Here is a 21,230-nt window from a genome sequence, read left to right as displayed (position 1 = left end):
TGTGATACCCTTGTGTAGCGTCTTCTCCGGCCCCGTCCCTGAGGCAGAGCTCTGCCGTCGCAGGCGGGACTGTCAGAGTAAGTGCTCTGGCTTCAGACCGTACTCCCCCGGGTAGGTCCTGTTACCCCTAGAAACGTCTATCGCTCCCCTCGGAGAGGAGTCCACAGCCCCCACGTCCGCAGCAGGGCCCTGGGCAGTCCGGCCCTTGTCCGCCCTTGACAACACCGGCGTGGTCCGTTTCATAACGTTAGTGACGCTCGCAGCAGCACCTCGCGATGCTAAACGCACAGCTCCTTGTGTGCAGGACAGAGGGCGGTGGCCCCCGAGCCAGAAAGCCCAGACTCGCAGCCGGGCTTGACCGTGAACCGCGCTGTGGGGCCGTGGGTGAGTCACTTCCCCTCTGTTAACTCAGACAAGTGCCTGGGCCTGGAGCTGGATCCTGACAAGCAAGGGGTCCTTTCTGTCCCTGGGTCTCTTGCTTCCGACCTGTGGGTTGGAACTGCAGCGGCCCCTGCCCCAGAGGGTTATGAAGCGTGAAAGCTGGGGAGGCCGAAAACTCCAGGTCCCAGCGACCCTGGGAGGGGAGCGAGTCCCCATTTCAGGGGGTTAGGGCCTGGCAGCTCAACCAGGCTCCGTGACCCGTCCTGTCCCCCGACTTGCGGGGTGGTGGAGACCTGGGACCTTGGGGCCCTGAGGGCCTGCTGCACGGCTCTCGGGTGTTAGTAAAATTAGGGGCTTGTCTGCTGTGACCATGTTGGGGCCGAGGGAGAAAGAGCAAAATGTGAAAGAAAATGTAGGTTCTTTCTCAGTTTGGGCTGTGAAGTCGCTTTGGAGTTTGCGCGAGGGCGCGCGCTCTGGGACCTGGACGAGGTGCGGCCGGTGCTCCCGGAGCGCTGGTTTCTCGTGGGAAGCCGCGTCCTGTTGGCAGGCCCGGGGCGCGTGGCCCGTCGCCTCGAGTGCCACACGTCAGCTTAGGGGGTGGGGGGCGCTGGAGACTGGCTGTTATTTTTTGAGAACGTGTGTGTCAGAATTAATAAAGCAAACGCTTGCGCCGTCGCACTTCCGGAGCTCAGTGAACGTGAGTGGAGTTAACCGGGTGGAGACTCATAATTATTCTGTCAAGCTCAGCACACAAAACCACCCCCACTTAGTTACCGCACCCTTAGTTTGTTTTGTTCCTGTTTATAATTTAAACCGTGGCTTTTATTTATGGATAAATGTGTCTTGAGGCTTTTCGTTAGTTTAGAAATTAGACGGTACCGTCCCGAGGTTGCCAGACTGTTCCTGTGGCCGCACTGGGCCAGCTTCGGGGCTACGGGGCGCGGGGGACGGAGCCCTCGTTCACAGGTGCTGGCTCCTCGCAGCCGGCACCCTGTTCGAGGCCGGCTGGAAGCTTCTTTGGTGCTTTCTCTGGCCCGGAAGGAAGGACGGGCCCAGGGCCCTGCCAGGCCTTGCTCGTCATTGTCCTTGTGTGTGTGACACCGTTGTGCTCTCCTGTGAGGTTCTCACTCTGCGGCTCTCCCCAGGCAGGAGGCGGGTGTGTAAGAGAGCGCCCCGCGGGAGGGGAGGAAGGACAGCTGTCCCGCTGTCACAGCTGGGGCCGGCTCCTGGGTCCTCCTGGCCTCCCTCCGGGTCCCTTGGTGGCTGGGCAGCCACAGCCTGGCCCTCCCTGACCCACTTGGGACTCCAAGGCTCCAGAGCCCAAGGCCACTCCAGCTAACAAGCGAACAAACCTGTGTTTGGGGGAGCGGGTGACAAGGAGGACAGTGCCGACCCTCGTTTGGGGACAGTTGTGTCTCCCGGAGAGTCTGTGGGGTGTCGGGTCATCGCCCAGGGTGCGTGGATTAGAATCGCTGGCCAGGTAGACACAGAAGCTGGTGGGGGGACGGGGGTTTGGCCGCAGGAACCACCCCCATCAGCAGCCCCGGGATCTGATCCCAAAATAACCAGATAGAGGAGGCCTTCCCTCTCCTCCTCGCCTCTGCTGGGCCCAGTGAGGCAGCTTCTCCTGCTGCTGCGGGCTCCGCGGGCGCCGCCTCCGCGCCGTCCAGAGCAGGGTCAGAGGTGCGTTGCAGTTTCCCGCGGGTTTGTTGCCGGGCAACGCGGGAGGAGCGGCTTTCTCCTGCGCGGGAAAGGAGCAGGGCCGGGCAGCGCGGGGAGGAAGGAGCCAGGGCCCGGGGCCTCGCTGGGCTCGGGGGGGCGGGGAGCGGCCCGGCTGGCCTGAGGCTCAGCCTCTCCCGCGCTCCTGCAGGAAGCTGGTGCGTTCAGGGGTGGAAGGTGTCTGTGAGGCGGAGCCGCTCCGGGCCGCGCTGCAGCCCCGGGGCAGGGTGGGGGGGCGCAGGATCGAGGCCACCCGACTGCGTGCTCTCCCTCACAGGACGCCAAAGGCCACCTGGCCCTGAAAACACCTGGCATCTGGTGTGCGCTCGGTGCCCGGCCGCAAGCTCCCCAGAGCCTGGCAGGACGGGGGTGCGGGGGGCAGGGTGTGATCAAAGACCCCCAGACTGTAGAGCCGGAAGGGGCTGTGCAGCTTGCTCAGCGGCGTTCTCCCGTGTGACGGATGAGGACACCCGGGCCCAGAGGAGAGAAGTGAGCTGCACAGAGCCCACAGCAAGTTGGAGAGAATCTGGGCCCCAGCCGGGGGTCTTTCTCCTGGGGCTGACCACGGGCACACGTGGCAGGAGCCCCAGGCAGAAGGAGGCAGCGGGTGGCGAGGGTCCCCGGGCTCCCTCGCCCCTTCCAGCCCCCAGCTCTTCACCTGAAAGGAGGGAGGTTTGCCATGGGAGAGGTGACCCTGGGCCTCCGTGACTCATAGGGACAGAGACGACCCAACAGGCAAAACACCTCCTGCCCAGGTCCTCCCCGTGAGTCCCTGTCTCTCCCTTCCTGAGAGAGTCTTGCGGCTCTGGGCTAACGGGCCCCAGGAGAAGCCCATTCCGTGACACCAGTCACCGAGACTGCCGGGAGTCCGCGTCTTCCCAAACATGGCCCGTTAGCAGCGGGGCCGGGGGCCGCAGCTCTCTGTCCTGTGTGCACTCTGGACCGAGGCGGCGCCCTCACAGCCTGCAGCCCCGGGGCCGAGGCCCCCTCAGTTCACAAAAGAGCAGACGGATGACCAGAGGGTCATCCCCTCTGTTACTGTGGGAGGGGAGGTGGGGCCCACCCAGGGTCGGGTGCGTGCCAGCTGTCTCCACTCCTCCAAGTCCACATGATTTCTGATGTGTTCCAGGACTTTCCATCTAATCATGTCAGCCGAGGTCTGGGTGGTTTGGCTGAGGCACAGATGGGCTTGGACCGGCCCCTGAGATCCAGCCTCCCCCAGACTGTCACTCTTGTAGCCAGAGGCTACCTCCAGAAGTCCAAGCACATGTGCCACCCGCATGCCCTGGCTAGTGGAAAGAGGTTAGAGACCGCCACACTGCACGCATCAGCAGCCGGCGGTCTGGAGAGTCCTGCAGCCCTGCCCCCTCCTCCTCTGGGTACCGGCTCTTCTCCATGGCAGGGGGGGCCGTCCAGGCAGAACTCCCACGCCCTGCCCTGGAAGCCTCTGGGCATCAGCAACAAGGCAACTTCTTCCCAGGGCACTTCTTCATCCTCTTTCTCTTTGTTCTTGGTCCCCGGGTGGGCCCCACCTCCCCTCCCACAGTAACACTGCCCAGGCAAGACAGAAGCTCTGCGCCCTCCTCAACAGTTGCTCGCCTGGGGAGCTGCCTGCCTTTAATTCTCTTTGGAAAGCATAACTGAGAGGAGAAACACACCCTTCTTTCGTTTGAGGCTCCAACCAGGACCACTGCCTACACAGCATTGCCCTCCAGGGGGCAGCATTCACACTGAAGTCTCCATGAATGGCACTCCCTGGAGTTGCCCAGTGTGCAACCTGTCCTGCTGAACAGGGCGGCCCTGGCTCTGGCTAGCTCCCTCGTGAGGCTGGCTCAGTGTGATACAGATCCAGGATCAGGCACCCACAAAAGGCTGAGTCTCTCCGGTCTCTCTGGTCAAACTCTCTGGGCCTTCACTGCCTCCAAGGCCTGATACGGTTGAGGATGAGGCTACGGAAGCAGCCCGCGCCCAGCTCACACTTTGGCTCTGCCGTGTAGGTGTTTTATTCTGTGCAAGTTCCCTAATATGACTGACCCTGAGTTTCCAACTCAAGAAAACAGGAAATGACGTTAGGAATCTCATTATTGTGAAGATTAACCGAGATAATGCACATAAAGGTTGGCCCACTGTTGCCCCTGGCCAGCAGCTGACAAACAGTCGTGATTCTTGTTGTCTTATAAAGTAGAGCTACATCTCCAGGCCCCCTCACCGCACAGAGGGGGTCCCAGACATAAATTGAGATGAGAAACAGACCGTCTCTACGGTCTTGGAGGAAACGCTTTACAAGAGTCCCGGCCACTGGGATTCCTGTCTCTGTACGTGAAAACCTAAGAGCTTCCAAGTCAGTGACTGATGGTGGTTGGTTGTCGGGAAGAGCCTCAGCCAGGAGCGAAACAGCTCACGTGTGGCAGACCGGGTGGGCAGTGCCGAATGAAAACCAGGGGCAGCGGAGGCCGGGAGAGGGGAGGGAGTGAGACCGGGTTTCCCCGTGGGCTGGCGCCGGGCCAAGCAGAAGGGCGAGCCCCGGAGAAGGCGAAGGCTCAGCATCAGACCCAGCGGTGGGAGGGGACACGGAGGGAAAGAGAGAAAGGGTGAGGGAGAAGACAGCGCAGCAGAGGCTCCAGAAGGAACAGTGGATCTGGGGCAGGGGTGGGGAGGTTGGGGTGGGGGCACGGGGGACCCGCCATGCAGGCCCGAGGTGCTCACGGCTCACGGGCTCCGCTCATGGGACCCCGGGCCTGTGGCTTGGAGAGCACCTCTTCATCCGCCTGCCTCTCCTCCACCTGGGGGTCCCCTCCCCGCCTCTCCCTGCTCTTCCTGACTGGCCGGCATGCCCTGTTCTCAGAGAGGCCCCACCAGGTGCTGCGGGCCGCTCCTAGGCACGCCTATCTCAAGTGAACTTGGCCTTTTTTGCTTTCGTGTTGCCTGGCGTCAGCCTCCCTCCCGGGAAAGTATGGTCCATGAGGTAGCGGCCAAGCCCCGCGCATCGCCCAGCTGCTCACAGCTGTCGACTTGCAGGGGCGCGTTCAGCAGCCCCAGACACATGCCGCCCGAGCTGGGCCCACGACTGACTCTCAGCAGCCCCGGGAGGGGCTCATGTCACGGACGAAAGGACGGAGGTGTGGAGGGGCCCGCGGCGTTGGCGGGGGACAGATCACAGCCGGCGGGGCTGGGTCGCGCCCCGTGTCCTCTCCTGCGCGCCACCTCCAAATGCCGCGGGAGAAACGCTTCCCGTGCTACAGCGCTTCTCCAAACATGTTGTTTTTCTCCGTTTTCATGCATTTTTATGAAACATTTCCAAATCAGGAAACATGGAAATATTTTTTAATAAGAAGAAAGAAAACATCGCACAGAGACACTGACTCAGACGGGTTTGCCAGGTGAGCCATCCCGTGCTCCATCTAGGAGCTGTTCAGAGAGGTCGCCGCGCTCCTCTCGGTGACGAAAGCGGCCTGTGCGTGAGGGCCCCGCCGTCCGCCGGAGAAGCCGGGGAACTTCTCAGCAGAACAAAGGGAGGCAGAGCCCAGGAAGAGGGCAGCGCCCACGGACAGGAGCTGAACTTGGCGTCCCTGCTCAGGCGTCCCCTCGCGGCCTGTTGAGAGAGGCACCCAGAGGTGGGACGCCAGCCCCCTGGCCTGCGTCTTCCACATTTGGCAAAAGCCTGTGGAGAAAACCGCCAGGGGACAGGTGCGTGTCCACACATCTGCGAGGAAAGTCCACACCAAGCTACGTCGACAGAGGGCAAGGGGCCACGTCCGCTGGGTGGGGAGTCGCAGCTGGCTGGTTGGCGACATAGTGCTTTTTGGTTGGGGGGTTCTCCCCTTTCAAAACTAACTGGAGACCCTGCACCCACGCCAGCAGCTCTTGGGGCTGCAAGTTAAGAGATTAGACTTGCCGTGGAAAGATCCGGGGCTACTGCCTTGATTACCAGGCAGAAGGGAGCATCACTCCTTTCCTAAATTCAAAGCCTACTGTTCAGAACTAGGCCACTGGCTCTCACGACAAAGCTGAGAGGTCGCAGCATTCACCCCGGCCTGGCATCCCAGCTGGTGGCCGAGCCGGCAGCCAGGGTCCCCGAGGCCGTTCATCTCACACTTCAAGACGTGTGTAGGGGAAATTGTTTTTAAGAAAAATGTGAACTCACCTGCAGCCCAGCACACGGCCCGCCAGCCACTCACCACCCGGCTGACCCCCACGTCGGGGCTCTCCCACCCCACTAGTGGCTCCCAGAACCCCCTCGGGACTCCAGACTGGGCAGCGATTCCCCCGAAGCTGGGGTCACACCCCCAGCCTTCTGAGGGTGTGCGCGGCTAGCTGAGGGGACTGGCGGCCTGGACAAAGGCAGGGGCAGGGCCGGGAGTGAAACCCAGGACTCACGAGAACGCCTCGTGGGAGCCAGAGCTTGTCTGGTTGCAAGGAGGGCCTGGTCCCTCCCATAGGGCCTGAGCAGGTGCCCATCACCTCGCCCCACCCGCCCCTGCCCACTGCCGCTCACGCTCTTCCCCAGGAAGCTGCTGTGACCAGTCACTCTCCTGAGCTTGTCGTGGCTTCAGGATAAAGTTGGGGCAAGAGGCCTGGTCCTGCAACCTGGTCCTGCTGTCTTGTGATGACGACAAGGAATCCTTTATTCATTCATCCACTCAACCAGCACTGACTGAGCGCTGGAAACACAGCAGCAAACCAAGTACCGAGCGAGGCTTATGTTCTAATGGGGGCCGGACAGTCAGTAAACACAGAACTAGCCCAGAGCCTATTGGGGGGGTGCGCGGCTGAGTCCCGGGATGGCGGGGCCGGGGGAGCGCAGGGGAGAGGGCCTTGGCGGGAGGGATTGGGGGAGGGTCTCTGGGTAAGAGGGGTGCAGGTGGGATGGGGGGCGAGTTCCAGGGGAGGGGTCTGTTTGGAGGGGCACGAGTGGGAGGGGTCCCAGGGGGAGGAGCCCGAGTGGGAGGGGCGAAGAGGCGGTGGTGCTCACAGAGAGGCAGAGTCACACTGGGTGTGTGTCCATCTGAGGCTGGCAAAGCCCTTCCACCCTGATTGCTCCCCACAGCCTCGTGACCTGGTCAGGGGAGACAGGACACTCCGCGTCCCTAAAGAGAAACACTCCGAGACGGTGAAGTGCTTTGTTCCAGGTCACAAACCCGTTAGGACTGGGAGGGCAGGCTTTGGCTCCAGATAGCGCGCTGGCTCTGCTGCGGCAAGGCCGGGCTTGCACGAGGTGGTGGTCGCCAACCGTGCTGGTGCGGCCGGGCGCTGCTCCACTCAGCCAGCCCCAGGAGTGCCTTTGGGCCTGTTGCGCAGTTCTCCCCTTTTACCGCCAGCAAAACTGAGGACAAGGTCATGCAGATACTAAGGAGCAAACCCAGATTTGAACCTACGCAGTCTGGTCCTCCAGAATGCCCCTGCATTCCAACCATGACCCCTAACAGCCTGAGGTGTCCCACACCGTGCAGGCAGAGCGTGGACAGGGCCAACGCTTGGCGGTCCGGGGCTAGGGGCAAAGAGCTCACTGTGGCTGGGAGGGGCGGGCGAGATTTGAGGTGGGTCTTGAAGCATCCCTTAGAAGGGTCAGTGAGGAAAGTGGCCGGCGTGATGGGAGCAAGAAAAGGGGTTTGCCCAAGGTGAGCATGTGGCAGAGAGGGCCGAACAGGAGGCCCGGAAAAGGATCCAAGAAGGACGGCCAGACCGGAGGAAGCCAGGACAGCCGGCTCCCGCCGGTGCCAAAGGAGTGGGGTTCTGAGAAGGGAGGCAGCTGCAGTATCAAAGCCCACCAGGAGGTCTAGTCAAGGATCCAAGGGGTCCCTATCACTGGAATTTCTGTTGGAGAACTTAAGTACAGGGTCCACAGCTCGGGGGGCGGCTCCGACTGTGTGAAGCTGACCATAACTGGAAGGTGAGGACAAGGCGGTGCACTTGGCTCGATCCCTAAAAGTCTCTAGCAAACAAACCAGACCCAGGATGAATGGCCATGAAATCACTAAGATCCATGTGGAAAGTCAGGTCACAGCTACTGGCAAGGAGCTGAGTTCTCTTCAATGGCGAGAACGGACTCCAAGTCCAAGGAACCCGGCAGCCAACGGAACTTTACCTAGAGATTCGCTGAAACGTGTTTCGCTGAAGTTCTGAAGCAAGCATCGCCTTCCCGTGGGGACAGGAAAAGCGACAAGCGGCCACAGTCATTCTACAGATACTTAACTGAGCACCTGTTCCGCTTTAGGCTCTGGGAAGGTATGTAGAAAAGGCTACAGAGGGGAGTATAAAGGAACCACAGGGGTTGACATGCAGGCTGATGGAACAGAAGAGAGAGCCCAGAAATTGTGTCACTTCTGTGTAAAATCCACAGGGCAGGGGTGGGGGTGGGGGGACACTGCTCGTTGTACAGGCCAAGGATGACTGGTTACCCACTCGCGGGAAAGGAAGGCACATCCCTACTTCACACCGTACACAAAATCACTTCCTGGTGAATTAAGACTTACGTGTGAAAGGCAACAGTTAGAAACATTTGAAAGTCTCGTATCTGCAGGCAGGCAAGTGTTTCTTTAAAAATAATACGTCTCTGGTTACGAGTGACCAGGATGATGAATTCAGCCGCAGAAGAACTTAGAACGTCTGTTCATCAAATATACTACAAAGAAAATAAAAAGACAGGCACAAACTGGAAAAAGAATTTTCAACACAAAAACTGACGAAGTTCTTATCTAGAGTATAAAAAGGACTCTTAGAACCAATAAGAAAAAGAGACAAAAACAAAGCAAAGGAAAAATGGACAAAAGTCAGGATCGGTACTTCAGAGAAGAGAAGTAAGACCATCGACATATGAAGGGTCCTCAAGCTTTCGTCAGAGAAACGCCGTAAAACGGGAGCGTTTACCCGCGGGTTTGGCCGAACGTGTCCGTGACAGAGGCGGTGAGTGTTGGTGACGACATGGAGCGACAGGAACTGCAGTCCCTGCTGGTGGCAGCCGGGCTGCGGGCCCCTCCCCAGGCTCCGGAGGGGGGCTCTGCCTCGGGGCTCACTCGCGGGCTGGGGCCCGGCTGGGGCCGCTCGCCACCCGGGCCTCTCCAGGGGTCAGTCGGGCGGGGCGCGTGGCTTCTCCCGAGCTGGAGATCACCCGAGACGGGGACTGCCCTGTTCTTGCGGCGGGACTTCAGAGGTGACAGCTCATCACCTCCGCCGCGTGTTAGAGACAAGCCGCCAGGTCCCGGCCCTCAGGAGGGCGGGTTTACAGACCCATGTGCGGGAGGAGGAGGAGGACCTCTGGGGACCCGGCTCCTGGAGTGTGGCTTCATGTTTATGGCACTCGGGGACAGGCCAAGCACCACCAGACGCCATTCGGGCGTGCCCACCTGTGTGGGAAGGCCGCGGGGAGCGTGAGCTCGGGGACACGGAGCCCGGGCGGAGAGAGCGCCGCGGGCCCTTCCGTGGGTGGCCGGCGCGGGAGCTTGGGCGGCCACGCGTCTTCGTGTCTATGCTTCATAACTGAGTTTTGCATGACGTGCATTTTTGTTTTTTTTCTCCTCGGCTTGGTTTTACGTCGGCTGTCACAGAAGTTCCTCGAGGTCGCACTGCCGAGTCCGTGGCTCGTGCCCGTTCCTCCCCCTTGCCCTTCTCCAGAGGGAGCTCTCTGCTGCCTCCTGCTCAGTGCGGCCCCTGGTGACCTCCCTGTGTCTAAGTGACACGCGTGTGCTGCTGGTTTTCAAAACTTCTGTTTTGGTGCCATCGGTCGCTTCGCACGTGGGAGGTGAGGATGTGGCCCCCTGCCCGCCCCTACCCCCGGGCCTCCTGCCACTGTCACCAGCCTCCCCTAACCCCGGTTGGCCGTCACCTCCCAGCACCATGTGCTCGACTCTGTTCATCGCTGTGCCTGCGGGAGAGAACGGGGACCCTGTCCTGCAGATCTTGTTTGCTCCGGACAAAGCCCCGCGTCAGCTCACGTGCTCAACGCTTCTGTGCATTTGTCCCTAATTCAGCTCCACGTTCTGGCCGTGGTCCAGCCTGTTCTCAGGACTTTCAGGCATATTCAATTTTCTATCCATTTTGTCTTCTTGGAGAAATGTCCCCCAGGTCCCCTGACCTGCTCTAGCCTGGCACTTGGCCGACATCCAAGGACCACTGGGACCCGTCCCTCTGGTTCCCATCTCCCTCCTGTACCCCTGGGCCACTGCCCCCCTAGGCCCCATCCCCCTGGGCCCTCCCCCTCCCTCAGTCCCTCACCTGCCCTCCCTCCCTCCTCCTCTTTCTCTCCTCCCTCCCTCGCTGGCTCAGGAAGCCCCATAGCACCTCTCCTTCCCCCTGGTATTCTGAAATTTCAGAGTAATGTGCCTCAGTGTGAGTCTTTTCATCCACTGCACTGGGGACAGGGGGCCCTTGATCTAGAAACTTATGTCCTTTAGTTCTGAAAATTTTTGTTAATGATTTCTTTAATGATTACTTCTCTCCTCCTCCTCCTTTTTTCCAATTCTCTTTTTGAAACCATTATCATTTGAATTGGTAGATGGGTTCAGTGATATGCTCATGTTTTCTTCTCTGCCTTTGGGAGACCCCCTCCATTGACCCCCAGTCCTTCCAGAAAGACCCCCTTGTCCGGCATCACCTCGCATCTCCTGGGGCCACTGTTGTCTCTCTCACAGTGTTGGTTCTGGACAGGGTCACGCCATGCGCTGCTCCCTGCCAACGGTCTGCACGGGGTCTGGAGCCCGTTTCTTTGTTTAACCGACTCAGTCTGCATCTTTCGCATTAGAGACTCTCCGCAGGTCTCTGGGACCCCAAGTCTTCCAAGTGTCACATGACCGCCCGTACCTGTCATTTGTTTTGTAATATTAAAAAATGAAAAATGAGAAATTAACAACTATAATAACTATCCTCAAAAAGAAAGACACCTTTTCCTCCCTGGTCCTTAAAGAAAAAGATGGTTCTCTGAAAAGTTCTCTGTTGAAGAAAATGGCATGACGTGAACGTGTGATTGTGGCACGTGGAAACCACTGTAAAATTGTTAGTAGTTTTGGAAACAGCTTCTCCTCTCCAGTCCCACAGCCCGTCGCCTCCCGCGCAGTGAGCCCCACGCCTCTGTCCCCATGACACGGGACACTGGGTGTCTTCGTGCCCACCCCCCAGAGGGGACAGCCCTCGGGTCTGAGAAGTGAGCAGTGAGTGGCACCCCGAGAACAGCTCTTATCCCCACGCTCACGATGACCGCCGGCGAGGTTGTGTGTGTGAGCGAGAGGGAAGCTCCTGGAAAGGGATCCCGAGCGATGAAACAGTAAATGGGGCGCCAGGGTGACGACAAGGCGCCTGCCCGTTGCTGACACCCCTGAGCTCTCCTTTCATCCTCTCGGAGGCTGCTCACGTGGGGCCGCTGAGCCCCAGGGACCCTAGGTTAAGCCTCGGGTTTGCAAGGAGAGGGACACTGTGCGGACCGCGCGCAGCAGGACCAGGAATGCGGGCAGAGACAGGCCACGGATTCGTCCCGGAGCCGTGGTCGGCGGCCGCCTGGGTCCCCTGCGGCTCCCCATCACTTCTCGGGTACCTGCAGATGTTCCAGCAGGTCCGTGTGGGGCCCGCCCGCCATCACCGCTGCTGCAGCCGGCTGGGACGAGCCTTCCCCGATACCCAGTGTCCCGTGTCCGTTCTGTGTCACGAATTGGCAGTGGCTCCTTCCTCCCCATATCAGGCAGCTCTGCAAGCATGGACGCCTCTTCGCTCCCCGGTCGGCACCCGCCTCCCCTGTCTCTCAGTAGATGCTTCCCGGATGGAGGCACCTGCCCTCGACAGCGACCGGACGGCCCGCGTGCTGGGGTGGGCTCTGGGCGGGCGGTGAGGCGCTGTGCAGGTGAGGCCCGGGGGGTCCAGTCCTAGCAGCAGGTAAGTTTGGTCACTTATCCGCAGGCTGGAGCCCCTTGAAGGGGAACTGGGGCTTGAAGCCGGGTGAGCAGAGCCGAAGGCCACAGGCTCACGTCCTCTGTCCTGTGCCCCAACCTTGCCGTCTGCAGACCTGACGGGAGACGTCTTCAGGACGAGCTGGTGACCCACATTTGGGTCCGTGTTGTGGGCTTGCCGTGTGGGGCTGTCTGTACGTGCGCCCCCACAGTCCGCCTGCCCGAGTCTGGCCGCTTCACAGACCCCAAAGCCCACCCCTCCCCCGTAGGATTCCACACTGCAGCTCGGTGCAGGCCCCAGAGCGGGGGTCTGCCCCCGCGCCCCCCCCGCCCCAGAGCAGCGCACAGGAATGGAAGGGACAGGGGCCGAGGGGAGGGGAGGGGTGGCACCTGGCACGGAGCAGGGCACCCTCTGTCCTGGGGATCCAGGTGGCAGCACCAGCTGGTACCACTCCTGCGGGGCGTGACGGGCACGCGCAGGTGGGGCGGCAGCCAGAGGGCGGGTGGGCGTCCTGGAGACCGGGACGTGCAGGCCCCGCGCGGACGGCTTCGGAAGGCTAAAGCGCACGTCTCTGCTTGCTGGTCCAGGCGCTGGGCTGGGGCCGGACAGCCCATCGCCAGTGCTCGCCCTGGAATCGGTGCGGCTGGTGGGCGAGAAGACTGTCGCCTGCTTCGCGCGTGGCCGCCTCCCCTCTGTGGTGTGGGGTCGGGCGGATCCTGTTGGCAAACATTCAGAGAAGGGACCCACCTTCATCTGCCCTTCCGCCCCAGGGGGCCAACCCGCCCACCTGCCACACGCAAGCCCAGCCCCAGGCTTTCACCAGGGCGTTCCCTCTGCCTGAGACCCCACCTCCCAGCTGCCTGGCAACCGGCCCCCATCTAGGCTGCCCAGCCTGCCCGCGAGCGCATCGAGGGCGCTGCCCTTTCCTCCTGGAGAGGTGCCTTGCCCACCCGCTTCTGCGCATGTCTGCCTCCTCGCCAGCCCTCCCCGCGCTGCGAGCCCCAGGGGCAGGGGCTGTATCTGGATGGCAGCAGGGTCTCTGTATGGCGGCATTGGCACGGAGCCTAGCACTCAGCGGGCTAGGTGTCTGGGGTGAGAGGAGGCAGGGAAAGGACACCCTGGGCAGTGAACGGGGGCAGTACCGTTCCGGTGGGCACCTCCCCAGGCGGGCAGCCCAGAGCCCCGTCCAGCTCGGCAGGGAGATGCCAGCGCCCCCACAAACGGCCCAAGAGCCCCCACGGCGACAGCCTCCCTCTCCGCCCTGGGCAGGTGCCCCCTCTCTGGGATCCCTCAGCATTCTTACAGGAAACTGCTAGAGGTGTTGGTGACTTATTTTTTACATTCTCCGTTCTGGGGACTGTGATTTGTGATCAGTCACATCTACGCACACTCAGGCGGTCGCTAGGAAAAGAACTTTATTCCCGCACGATTTCACCCAGAGCTGTTTGAGCAGTGCGGAGAGGCTCTGGCCTGTGCAGCCCGGCAGGGAGCGGGAGCCGGGTGGGGGAGGTGCTCACCACGATGCCGGTGGGCAGACAGACGCCTTTCCCTGAGAGGGCGTCCGCGGCGTGGAGCTCCTCTGGGGCGAGCCGGCGGTGGGCGGGGGCCCGGGCCGCATCAGGCACTGGGTGGGCAGAGTCGTGGCGCCTTCAGTCCCTGGCACCTGCCGTCTCCACCTTGGCAAAGACCTGATTCCTTCCCAGTCCGGGTGCGCCCACAGCCGCTACCCCAGGGCCTGCGGTTCCGTCCACTGAGCCCTGTCTCTCCCTCGGCAGGTACCATGACCAGCAGGACGTGACCAGTAACTTCCTGGGCGCCATGTGGCTCATCTCCATCACCTTCCTGTCCATCGGCTATGGGGACATGGTGCCCCACACGTACTGTGGGAAAGGCGTCTGTCTGCTCACCGGCATCATGGTGAGTACCTCCCCCACCCGGCTCCCGCTCCCTGCCGGGCTGCACAGGCCAGAGCCTTCCCGGCAGCTCACGGGGTCGCCGGCAGGTTCCGCACGCTCGCACCGCGCGGTGGGGAGAGCAGGTGCTTCTCCCGGGTGTGCCTTCCTTTCCTAAAACAGGAATCCTCCCCGGGTCTGGATAGTTAATGGCCTCTTCAGGGCCCCCCAGGACGGGCTAGGCAACACTGGCCTGTCTAACCCTGCACCCCCACATCCCCTCCCCCCCCCCGTGTAAGCGCCTCACAGTTAGCCTCAGGGCTTGCACTGGCCCGTCCCCTCCTGCCCTGGGGCCCCACAGACTTAGGTCTGAGAAAGCTAAGCTGCACGTCCCTGCAGGGGTGATGAGCAGGGCCCTGGGCCTGGAGCTGCTGGTAGAGCAGGGACGAAGGCCTGCCCTGTGCTCCCGACGGGCTGCCTGGCGGTGAGGGTGGGCACCAACGCCGTCTCCAGCGAGGAGCCACGGGCGGCCGCGCCCACCGCCTCTCCTGCGCCGGCCCGATGACACAAGGCTGGGCCTTGCTGTCCGTACGACAGCCACCCCCCTGGGGACCCCGAGGCCCAGAGGGGAACGTCCTCGGTGAAGCCAGGGGTGGCTGGGGTAGGGTGTGGGGGCTCACAGGCCCTCCGCTCAGCTCTAGGTACCCCGTGGGTGTCACAGTCCCCCCAGGGGAGTCCCTCCACCACCCGTACACTTGGGTGAAAGTCTTTGCTGTTGGTGCCCCTCAGGTTTTCCCTCGGGGAGGGAACCGTTCCTTTCCGCAGCAAAAAGGGCACTAAATTCTACCTTGGGGGGCTTGTCCCCCACCCTACCCCTGCAGCCTGGGGCCCTTCTGGCACTGACCTCAGGGACAAGGCCGGAGTGTGGGCCCCTCAGAGCCGAGGAGGCCCTAGGGTCGGGGCCGCAGCAGGAAGGCCCAGCCCTGCCGTCTCCTGCTGGGACACAGCTGTGCTGTCTGCCCCCTGACGGTCCCCCATGAAGCCAGTGGGGCGGGAACAGCAGCCAAGCGGTGGGCGGTGGGGCCGGGTCGCGTTGGGCGGGCGGAAGGCCTCAGCACAAAGGCTTCTGGCGTCAGGAGCGTCAGGAGCGGCCTGTCTGGCAGGGCTCCAGCAGCCACCAGGAACCGGGCAATGACCCTTCCAGAAAGTCGTGAAATGCCGCCCCGAGGCCAAAGTCCGCCTGTCTCAGCGGCTCCCGGGCAGGCTCTGTGGCTGGGGCGGCTCTCAGGCCGGACAGCGGATGAGCCCCGCGGGGAGCACAACCCCTCGGCTCCGAGCTGTGCCCCCGAGTCTGCTCCGTCTCTGGCCTCTGGGCCTGTGCTCCGACAGAGCCTCGGGCAGGCGGGACCGGCCCCACCCCTGCTCCCTGGGGCGGTCCCAGCTCCGGGTTTGCACCTGCTCCCCCGGTGGCCGGGGCTGTTCTCCCGGCATGAGCCGTGGCCACAGCGAGAGGACGCACCCGGAGAGGCCTACCCCTCGCGCGCTAGGAACACAGCACAGGCCCTCGTCTTCTCTTTCGCCTAAAATGCGCGCCTCACCTCTCCGTTTTCAGGGGCCGCATGTTCACTGTCGGGGTTTTCGCCCACATCTGGGTGCACGACCCCCTCGGGGCGGCCCCAATGAAGAACCTGGTGGCGTCTGTCTTCCTCCCTCCCTCTCTCTCTCTTTCTTTCAAGATTTTATCTATTTATTTGACAGAGAGGGACACAGCGAGAGGGAACACAAGCAGGGGGAGTGGGAGAGGGAGAAGCAGGCTTCCCGCGGAGCAGGGAGCCGGATGAGGGGCTCGATCCCAGGACCCCAGGTCCGTGACTTGAGCTGAAGGCAGCGCCCCTGGTGGCATTTTTCTAACAAACGCGACTCTTCTCGCTGAGTCATTCTTGCCTGGGTTTCGGGGAGCCGCCCTCCCCCCGCCCCCTCCCCCGCCTCCCGCCGCCGCCCCTCGAGCTCACAGCCAAGCCCGCACTCCAGGTAGGGCTCCCCGCGCGGTTGCCATGGACACCGCGGCCGGCTCGGCCGCCCGCGGGGAGGGAAGGATCTGTGTGCGGAGCTGTAAATATCTTAATCATTGTTTTCTCCCGGCGGTCCCAGAAACGGTGTAATTATCCACCATTAGGCAGGGGTTGGGATCGTCTGAGCGACCTGACGTTGTTGGCCCAGACCTGGTGTGTCCGAGGGGTTTCGGCCACAGAAGCCGATTGGTCAAAACACGCATCTTTCCCGGAAGAATGTCATGACGTCGGCGACAGAGAAAGCTGTCGATACTCAGCCTCCAGAGCGGGACGTGGCCACACCCTTCGGCCGGCGTGGAGGTTTTCCTGCTCCGCATCTGGGGGCTCATGGGGTCTCCAGGACCACCTGCTGGGAGCCCCATGTCAGGACGGCTAAGCCGCACCCGCTCCACGGACCCTCCCTGAGCTGGGGACAAACAGACAAGAGCTGCTGGCTGTGTGCGGGGGGAGCCCAAGCCCCCTACCTGCCGCCCCCCACCACCGCCTCAGGAGAGATGCTCTCTGGGCTGCAAAGGGAACGTGGGGGCAGGGTCTGAGTCGCTGTTCGGAGGCTCAGCAGGACGTGTGCTTCCAGGCAGGGTGAGAAGACCAGCTTCTCCCTGAAACAACTGCTTTCAGACCAGTCCTTACGTGGAGCCTGTGGGAGAAACAGAATCCTGCGTGAAACCCAGGCCCCATCTCGGATGCTGGAGAGGAGGGAGGACTGGTGGGGAGGATCATGCCTACAGAGGCCACTCCTTCCTCCACCCACCCCCATGCTCCTGCTCTCGGAGAACCTGGTCTAGGGGCACCCCGCCCGTCCTGGCCAGAGGAGACCCAGGAGCCCAGCTGCTGTGGACTGTGACTCAGGACTGGGCACATTTGAAGGCAAACGTCCGAGTCATGGAAGTCATGCCAGTAGCTGCTTACCCTCCTCTGTCCTGCGCCGGCTGGCAGGAGCGCGCCAAGGCCTGTGTGCCAGGCTCCTACAGCCTCCCCAGGCCGGGACGCACCCTCCCCACAGGGGTCCCCCTGACCCCGAGGAACGCAGGTGACCAACAGACCACTTACAAGAGAGCTCAGGAGGAGGGGCGGGCTCCGGTAACGTACCCAGCAGAGAGCCAAAATGGACATGACCTTCTTTTTTCTTTTTTGAAGACTTATTTATTTATTTTAGTGAGAGAGGGAAGCAGAGAGTCTCCAGCAGACTCCCGGGGAGCGCGGAGCCCGGCTGGGGCTCGGTCTCACCACCTGAGATCAGGACCTGAGCCAAAATCAAGCTATTCAACCAGCAGAGCCGCCAGGCGCCCCTGGACCATTACCCTCTGACTCAGCTCCTGCTTCCCTGTTCCTCCTGCCTTCCTGGCTCAACCCTGTCACCCAGCCTTTCCCTCCTCCCCGGCTCCAGCCCAGCTGGAGTGTCCCCTGTCTGGTGTCTGCTCCAGTGCGCTCCCTGTACCCCTCCCTGCTCCCGTCTCCCCGTCTCTCTCACACACTGTGCAGAGGACCTGCAATCTGACTGTGGCCACTCACCGCTTGCTGGAGGTTGCCCAGGTCTGACCCCGTCTTCGCAAAGTCGCTTCTTAATGGAAATGACCAAGTGAGGCTTCATTGTGGGCGACTTCTCAAATTACATCCAGCCGATGGATTTTCTAAAAGAAAAATAAAGTTGAGAGTATTCCTTGTATCTGTTCAGGTTAGACTTTACGGTTAAGAACCCAGTGCCCCCCAGAGAATTAGCCAAGAGGGAGTCTTGGCATCTTTAAGTCGAAGGAAATTGGAAACATAATCCTGTCCACCCTCCCGTCTCCATGCAGAAATTTATCTTAATCGTACAAAATAGGTGGTTCCTTCGTTAAAACACCGGCTTCCAGTTAGAGGCCCCCTGCACTCGCCGGCTGGGCTGGGAGCCACGGCGGGGGCCAGGGACCCTCTCCCGGACCCTGGAGGTCCAGGCTGGTGCGTGACTGCTCATTTGATGGGGTCCCCAGAGCGGCGTGACGAGTGGGGGCCGGCTTGTAGGGGCGACTGAAGTGAGCTCTGCTTTCCTGGCCCCGGGGAGGCGAGGGAGACACCTCATTTTTAACACTACGATGCGTCCCTCTGTTCGGGCTTGGAACTCCACACGGGGGAGAGGGACCGTCCTCCATCTGGTTGAGGGGAGTGGAGTGCTCCCCTTCCCGCGGAACAGGGCCTCTAAGCCATGTGCTGCTTTCGGAGGCCAAAGTCAGTGACAGCTACGGCCCAGGCTGTCCAGTGTCCCCATGCAGATCTCCTGAGAGTTGGGCCTGGTTTTCCGCGAGACGCAGATGCCAGGAAAACACAGCTGTCCCCAAGCAAGCAAGAAGGCAGAGGGCAGAGAGGGGCTGCTGACACGGACGCAGTCCTTTCCAGCTTGCTGTGCTGGGAGTGGGTGGTGGACCCCAGTACCGGGAAGCGGGAGATCATTCGGAGGGCTGGCTCAGGAGCTGGGGGGAGGGCGTGCCCCCTTCAGCCGGAGCTCACACCGGCCAGCCTCACCTGCCGCCACCCGCTCTCCCCCAGGGCAGACCGTGTTCCTTTGAAAACGTGCGTCTGGGTGGGTTGCTAAGCCCTTCTGGTAGGCTGAGGTCTGGTTGGCTGACGTCTGCGAGACCGATGAGCGGGAAATGTCATGGACGAAGCCCTTGCGTCCCGGGACCTCCACGGGCTAAGCCAGGCTCGCAGTAACCACAGTCCAAGTTTGGCCTCTAGACGGTCAGTCTTTCCTCTCTTCCCATGAGGGAGGGCAGAGCAGTCCAGGCCAGTGTGCAGGGCTGAGCAGGAGCAGGGCAGGGGCAAGGGCAGGGGCGAGGCATGGCAGCTGTGGGGCAGGGGCGAAGTAGGGGCAGAGCAAGGTAAGGTCAGGGGCACAGCAGGGGGGGGCAGGGAGAGGGCAGAGGCAGGGCAGGGGTGAGGCAAGGGTGACAGAGGGCAGGACTGACTGCTGCCCCTGCAAAGGGATGAGTGTTGGGGGGACCTCTGGGCCTGAGCTCACGGGCGGTGGGGTCCAGGACGGGCGCTCGGCTCATGTCTGGGGCAGTCAGGCTAGTGTCCTGAGGGCCCACGGAGGGGGTTCTGTGGGACCCCGTGTGCCCTGCAGGATGAGAACGTGGTGGGGGGGGAACGTCCTGAGGGCTGCGGCAGGCTCCCCCGAACCAGGGTCTGGGCGGGAGCTGTGTGTTCCCACAGTGTCTGCGGCGAGTGTCCTGGAAGGTCCTCAGGTCACAGCCAAGTGCAGAGCAAGCCCCGTCCCAGAGCTCGCATACTCACGCCAACCCTGTTCCCCCAGGGGTGCAGCCCGGGGTGCGGTGTGGGGTGCGGTGTGGGTGCGGTGTGGGGTGCGGTGTGGGTGCGGTGTGGGGTGCGGTGTGGGGTGCGGTGTGGGGTACGGTGTGGGGTGCGGTGTGGGGTACGGTGTGGGGTGCGGTGTGGGGTGGTGGTGTGGGTGCGGTGTGGGTGCGGTGTGGGTGCGGTGTGGGGTGCGGTGTGGGGTACAGTGTGGGGTGCATGGCTGGAGCTCTGTCTCCGGACTGTGGTGTCAGCACGGCCTTCTGTCTTCCTGGCCCCCTTATCTGGAGCCGGTGGTGGGCCTGGACGAGCAGGAGGGAGACGGGACCTGGTGTCAGGATCCTTTGCCCCCGTGAATGTCTGCTGTTTAATTCCCCTAACCCTAAGTCCCCACCCACCCCCGCCACTAGCAGCGGGTCCAGCTGGGGCCTCCGAAGAGGTCAGCCCAGAGGCTCAGCTGGGAGCAGGTCAGGCTCCTCCTCGGGCACGGCAGTCCGGGCCCGACCGGCCAGAGACTCCAAGCACCCCCACGCTCCTGGAAGCCCACGGTGGGCCCGGCAGCAGGCGGGGGGCACAGTCCTCCACCTGCGGCCGCGCCATCACGTGCTCTCCCCGCTTCTGCCCCCCACAGGGTGCGGGCTGCACTGCCCTGGTGGTGGCCGTCGTGGCCCGCAAGCTGGAGCTCACCAAGGCCGAGAAGCACGTGCACAACTTCATGATGGACACGCAGCTCACCAAACGGGTAAGCACCGCTGGGCGCGCCTCGTCGGGGCCTCCGGCCGCTGTGCAGGAGACGGCTGCGCGCTGCCGGTCAGGGCCGCGCCTCTCCACTGGGCCGGGCGTCAGGGCCCAGACACCTGCGAATGGCTTCCACGCAGGGGGCGTGCCGTGTCGCATTCCGGGCTCCCGTCTCCCACCAAATCACCACGCGGTTTGGACCACCTAAAGGTTTTCCTGACAATGGAATCGCACGTCTGGTGGCGTGTCCACAGCCTCCGCTAACGGCCGGGAACCAGTCACCCGGCGGGAGACGGCGTTAGGAAGGGTCATGGAGTCCTGTCTCTCTTTTGTTTGTTTTTTAAGTGTATTTATTTAACTCCTCTCTACATCGAATGTGGGGCTCGAACTTGCGACCCCAAGATAAAGAGTCTTGTCCTCCTCTGACTTAGAGGGCGGTAGAGTGTTAGAAACGATATTGTATCTAAATCCAATTGTTTTTAAAAAAATCTTTAAAGACGCTCATCCCAGCAGAGCCCCCGTTCTAAATGACATTCATCGAAGTGTCCTCCGGTCCCCCTTGGGGGCTTCCGGGCAAAGCTTCTCCCTTGTGGTTGAGGACGCACAGGAGCGGGGGATGGGAGCTGAAAGTCTGCCACGGCTGGACTGTCCGAGAAGGGACAGAAACCGGTCCTTCCAGGACAACAGCCGGATGAGAAGGGCAGGGTGTGTTCCGTAACGACCGGGTCGATGGAGAATTCTCTAGAGCTGCAGGCCGGACAGAGGTCAGCTAGAGGATGTCGTGCAAAACTCCTCTTTCTGAGACGAGCATCGGAGCCCGTGCGGGGGGCTGGGCCGCTGTGACCCGTCCTCCAGGTTCAGGACTGGAGTGGGTGAGGGGACCCCCGAGCGAGCAGGAGCCGGTCTGGGTTTTTTGAATGTCAGATAGGACACCGTGTGTGGCCGCCACAGCCGGGAAAGCAGCATGGGCAGCAGAGTCGGAGGTGGGGTGAGAAGGGAGTCCGGGAGGCCAGCGCCATGGCCTCAGCCTCTGCGCTTCTCAGCAGAGCTCCCCGCGGGGCTGAGTGTCGGGTCTTCGGTTCCACGTATCGGATCCTTCAAGGAGGCTCCCAGCTGTGCAGGGGCCCAGGTCCCAGCCGACATCCAGCCTGGTCCAGCCGGGTCCAGCTGGGGCCCAGCGTGTCGGAGGTACAGCAGGAGCAAACGTCACATCCAGATGGCCCGGCGCGGGGCTGTTCCGTGGCTTCCTGGGTGGGCCTCACCCGGA

General features: G+C 62.1%; 1 protein-coding gene across 2 annotated transcripts in view; it reads left to right on the top strand.

Moving 5' to 3' along the window:
- LOC111138935 (potassium calcium-activated channel subfamily N member 3) overlaps nucleotides 1-21,230 on the top strand; it is a 186,362-nt gene that overhangs the window by 153,034 nt on the left and 12,098 nt on the right. Inside the window, exons 6-7 of one of the 2 annotated variants that reach the window (XM_022490943.1) lie at nucleotides 13,749-13,890; nucleotides 19,857-19,967. In XM_022490943.1, coding sequence (XP_022346651.1) covers nucleotides 13,749-13,890; nucleotides 19,857-19,967 — 253 coding nt within the window. The remainder of the gene's footprint in view (nucleotides 1-13,748; nucleotides 13,891-19,856; nucleotides 19,968-21,230) is intronic. The other variant, XM_022490944.1, reaches the window with a different exon arrangement.

This window comes from Enhydra lutris, unplaced genomic scaffold (genome assembly GCF_002288905.1).
Source record: "Enhydra lutris kenyoni isolate GAN:26980312 unplaced genomic scaffold, ASM228890v2 scaffoldscaffold94, whole genome shotgun sequence".
NCBI classification, from domain to species: Eukaryota; Metazoa; Chordata; class Mammalia; order Carnivora; family Mustelidae; genus Enhydra; species Enhydra lutris.
Note: the sequence above shows the minus strand (reverse complement) of the source record. Positions and strands in the feature narration are given on the sequence as shown.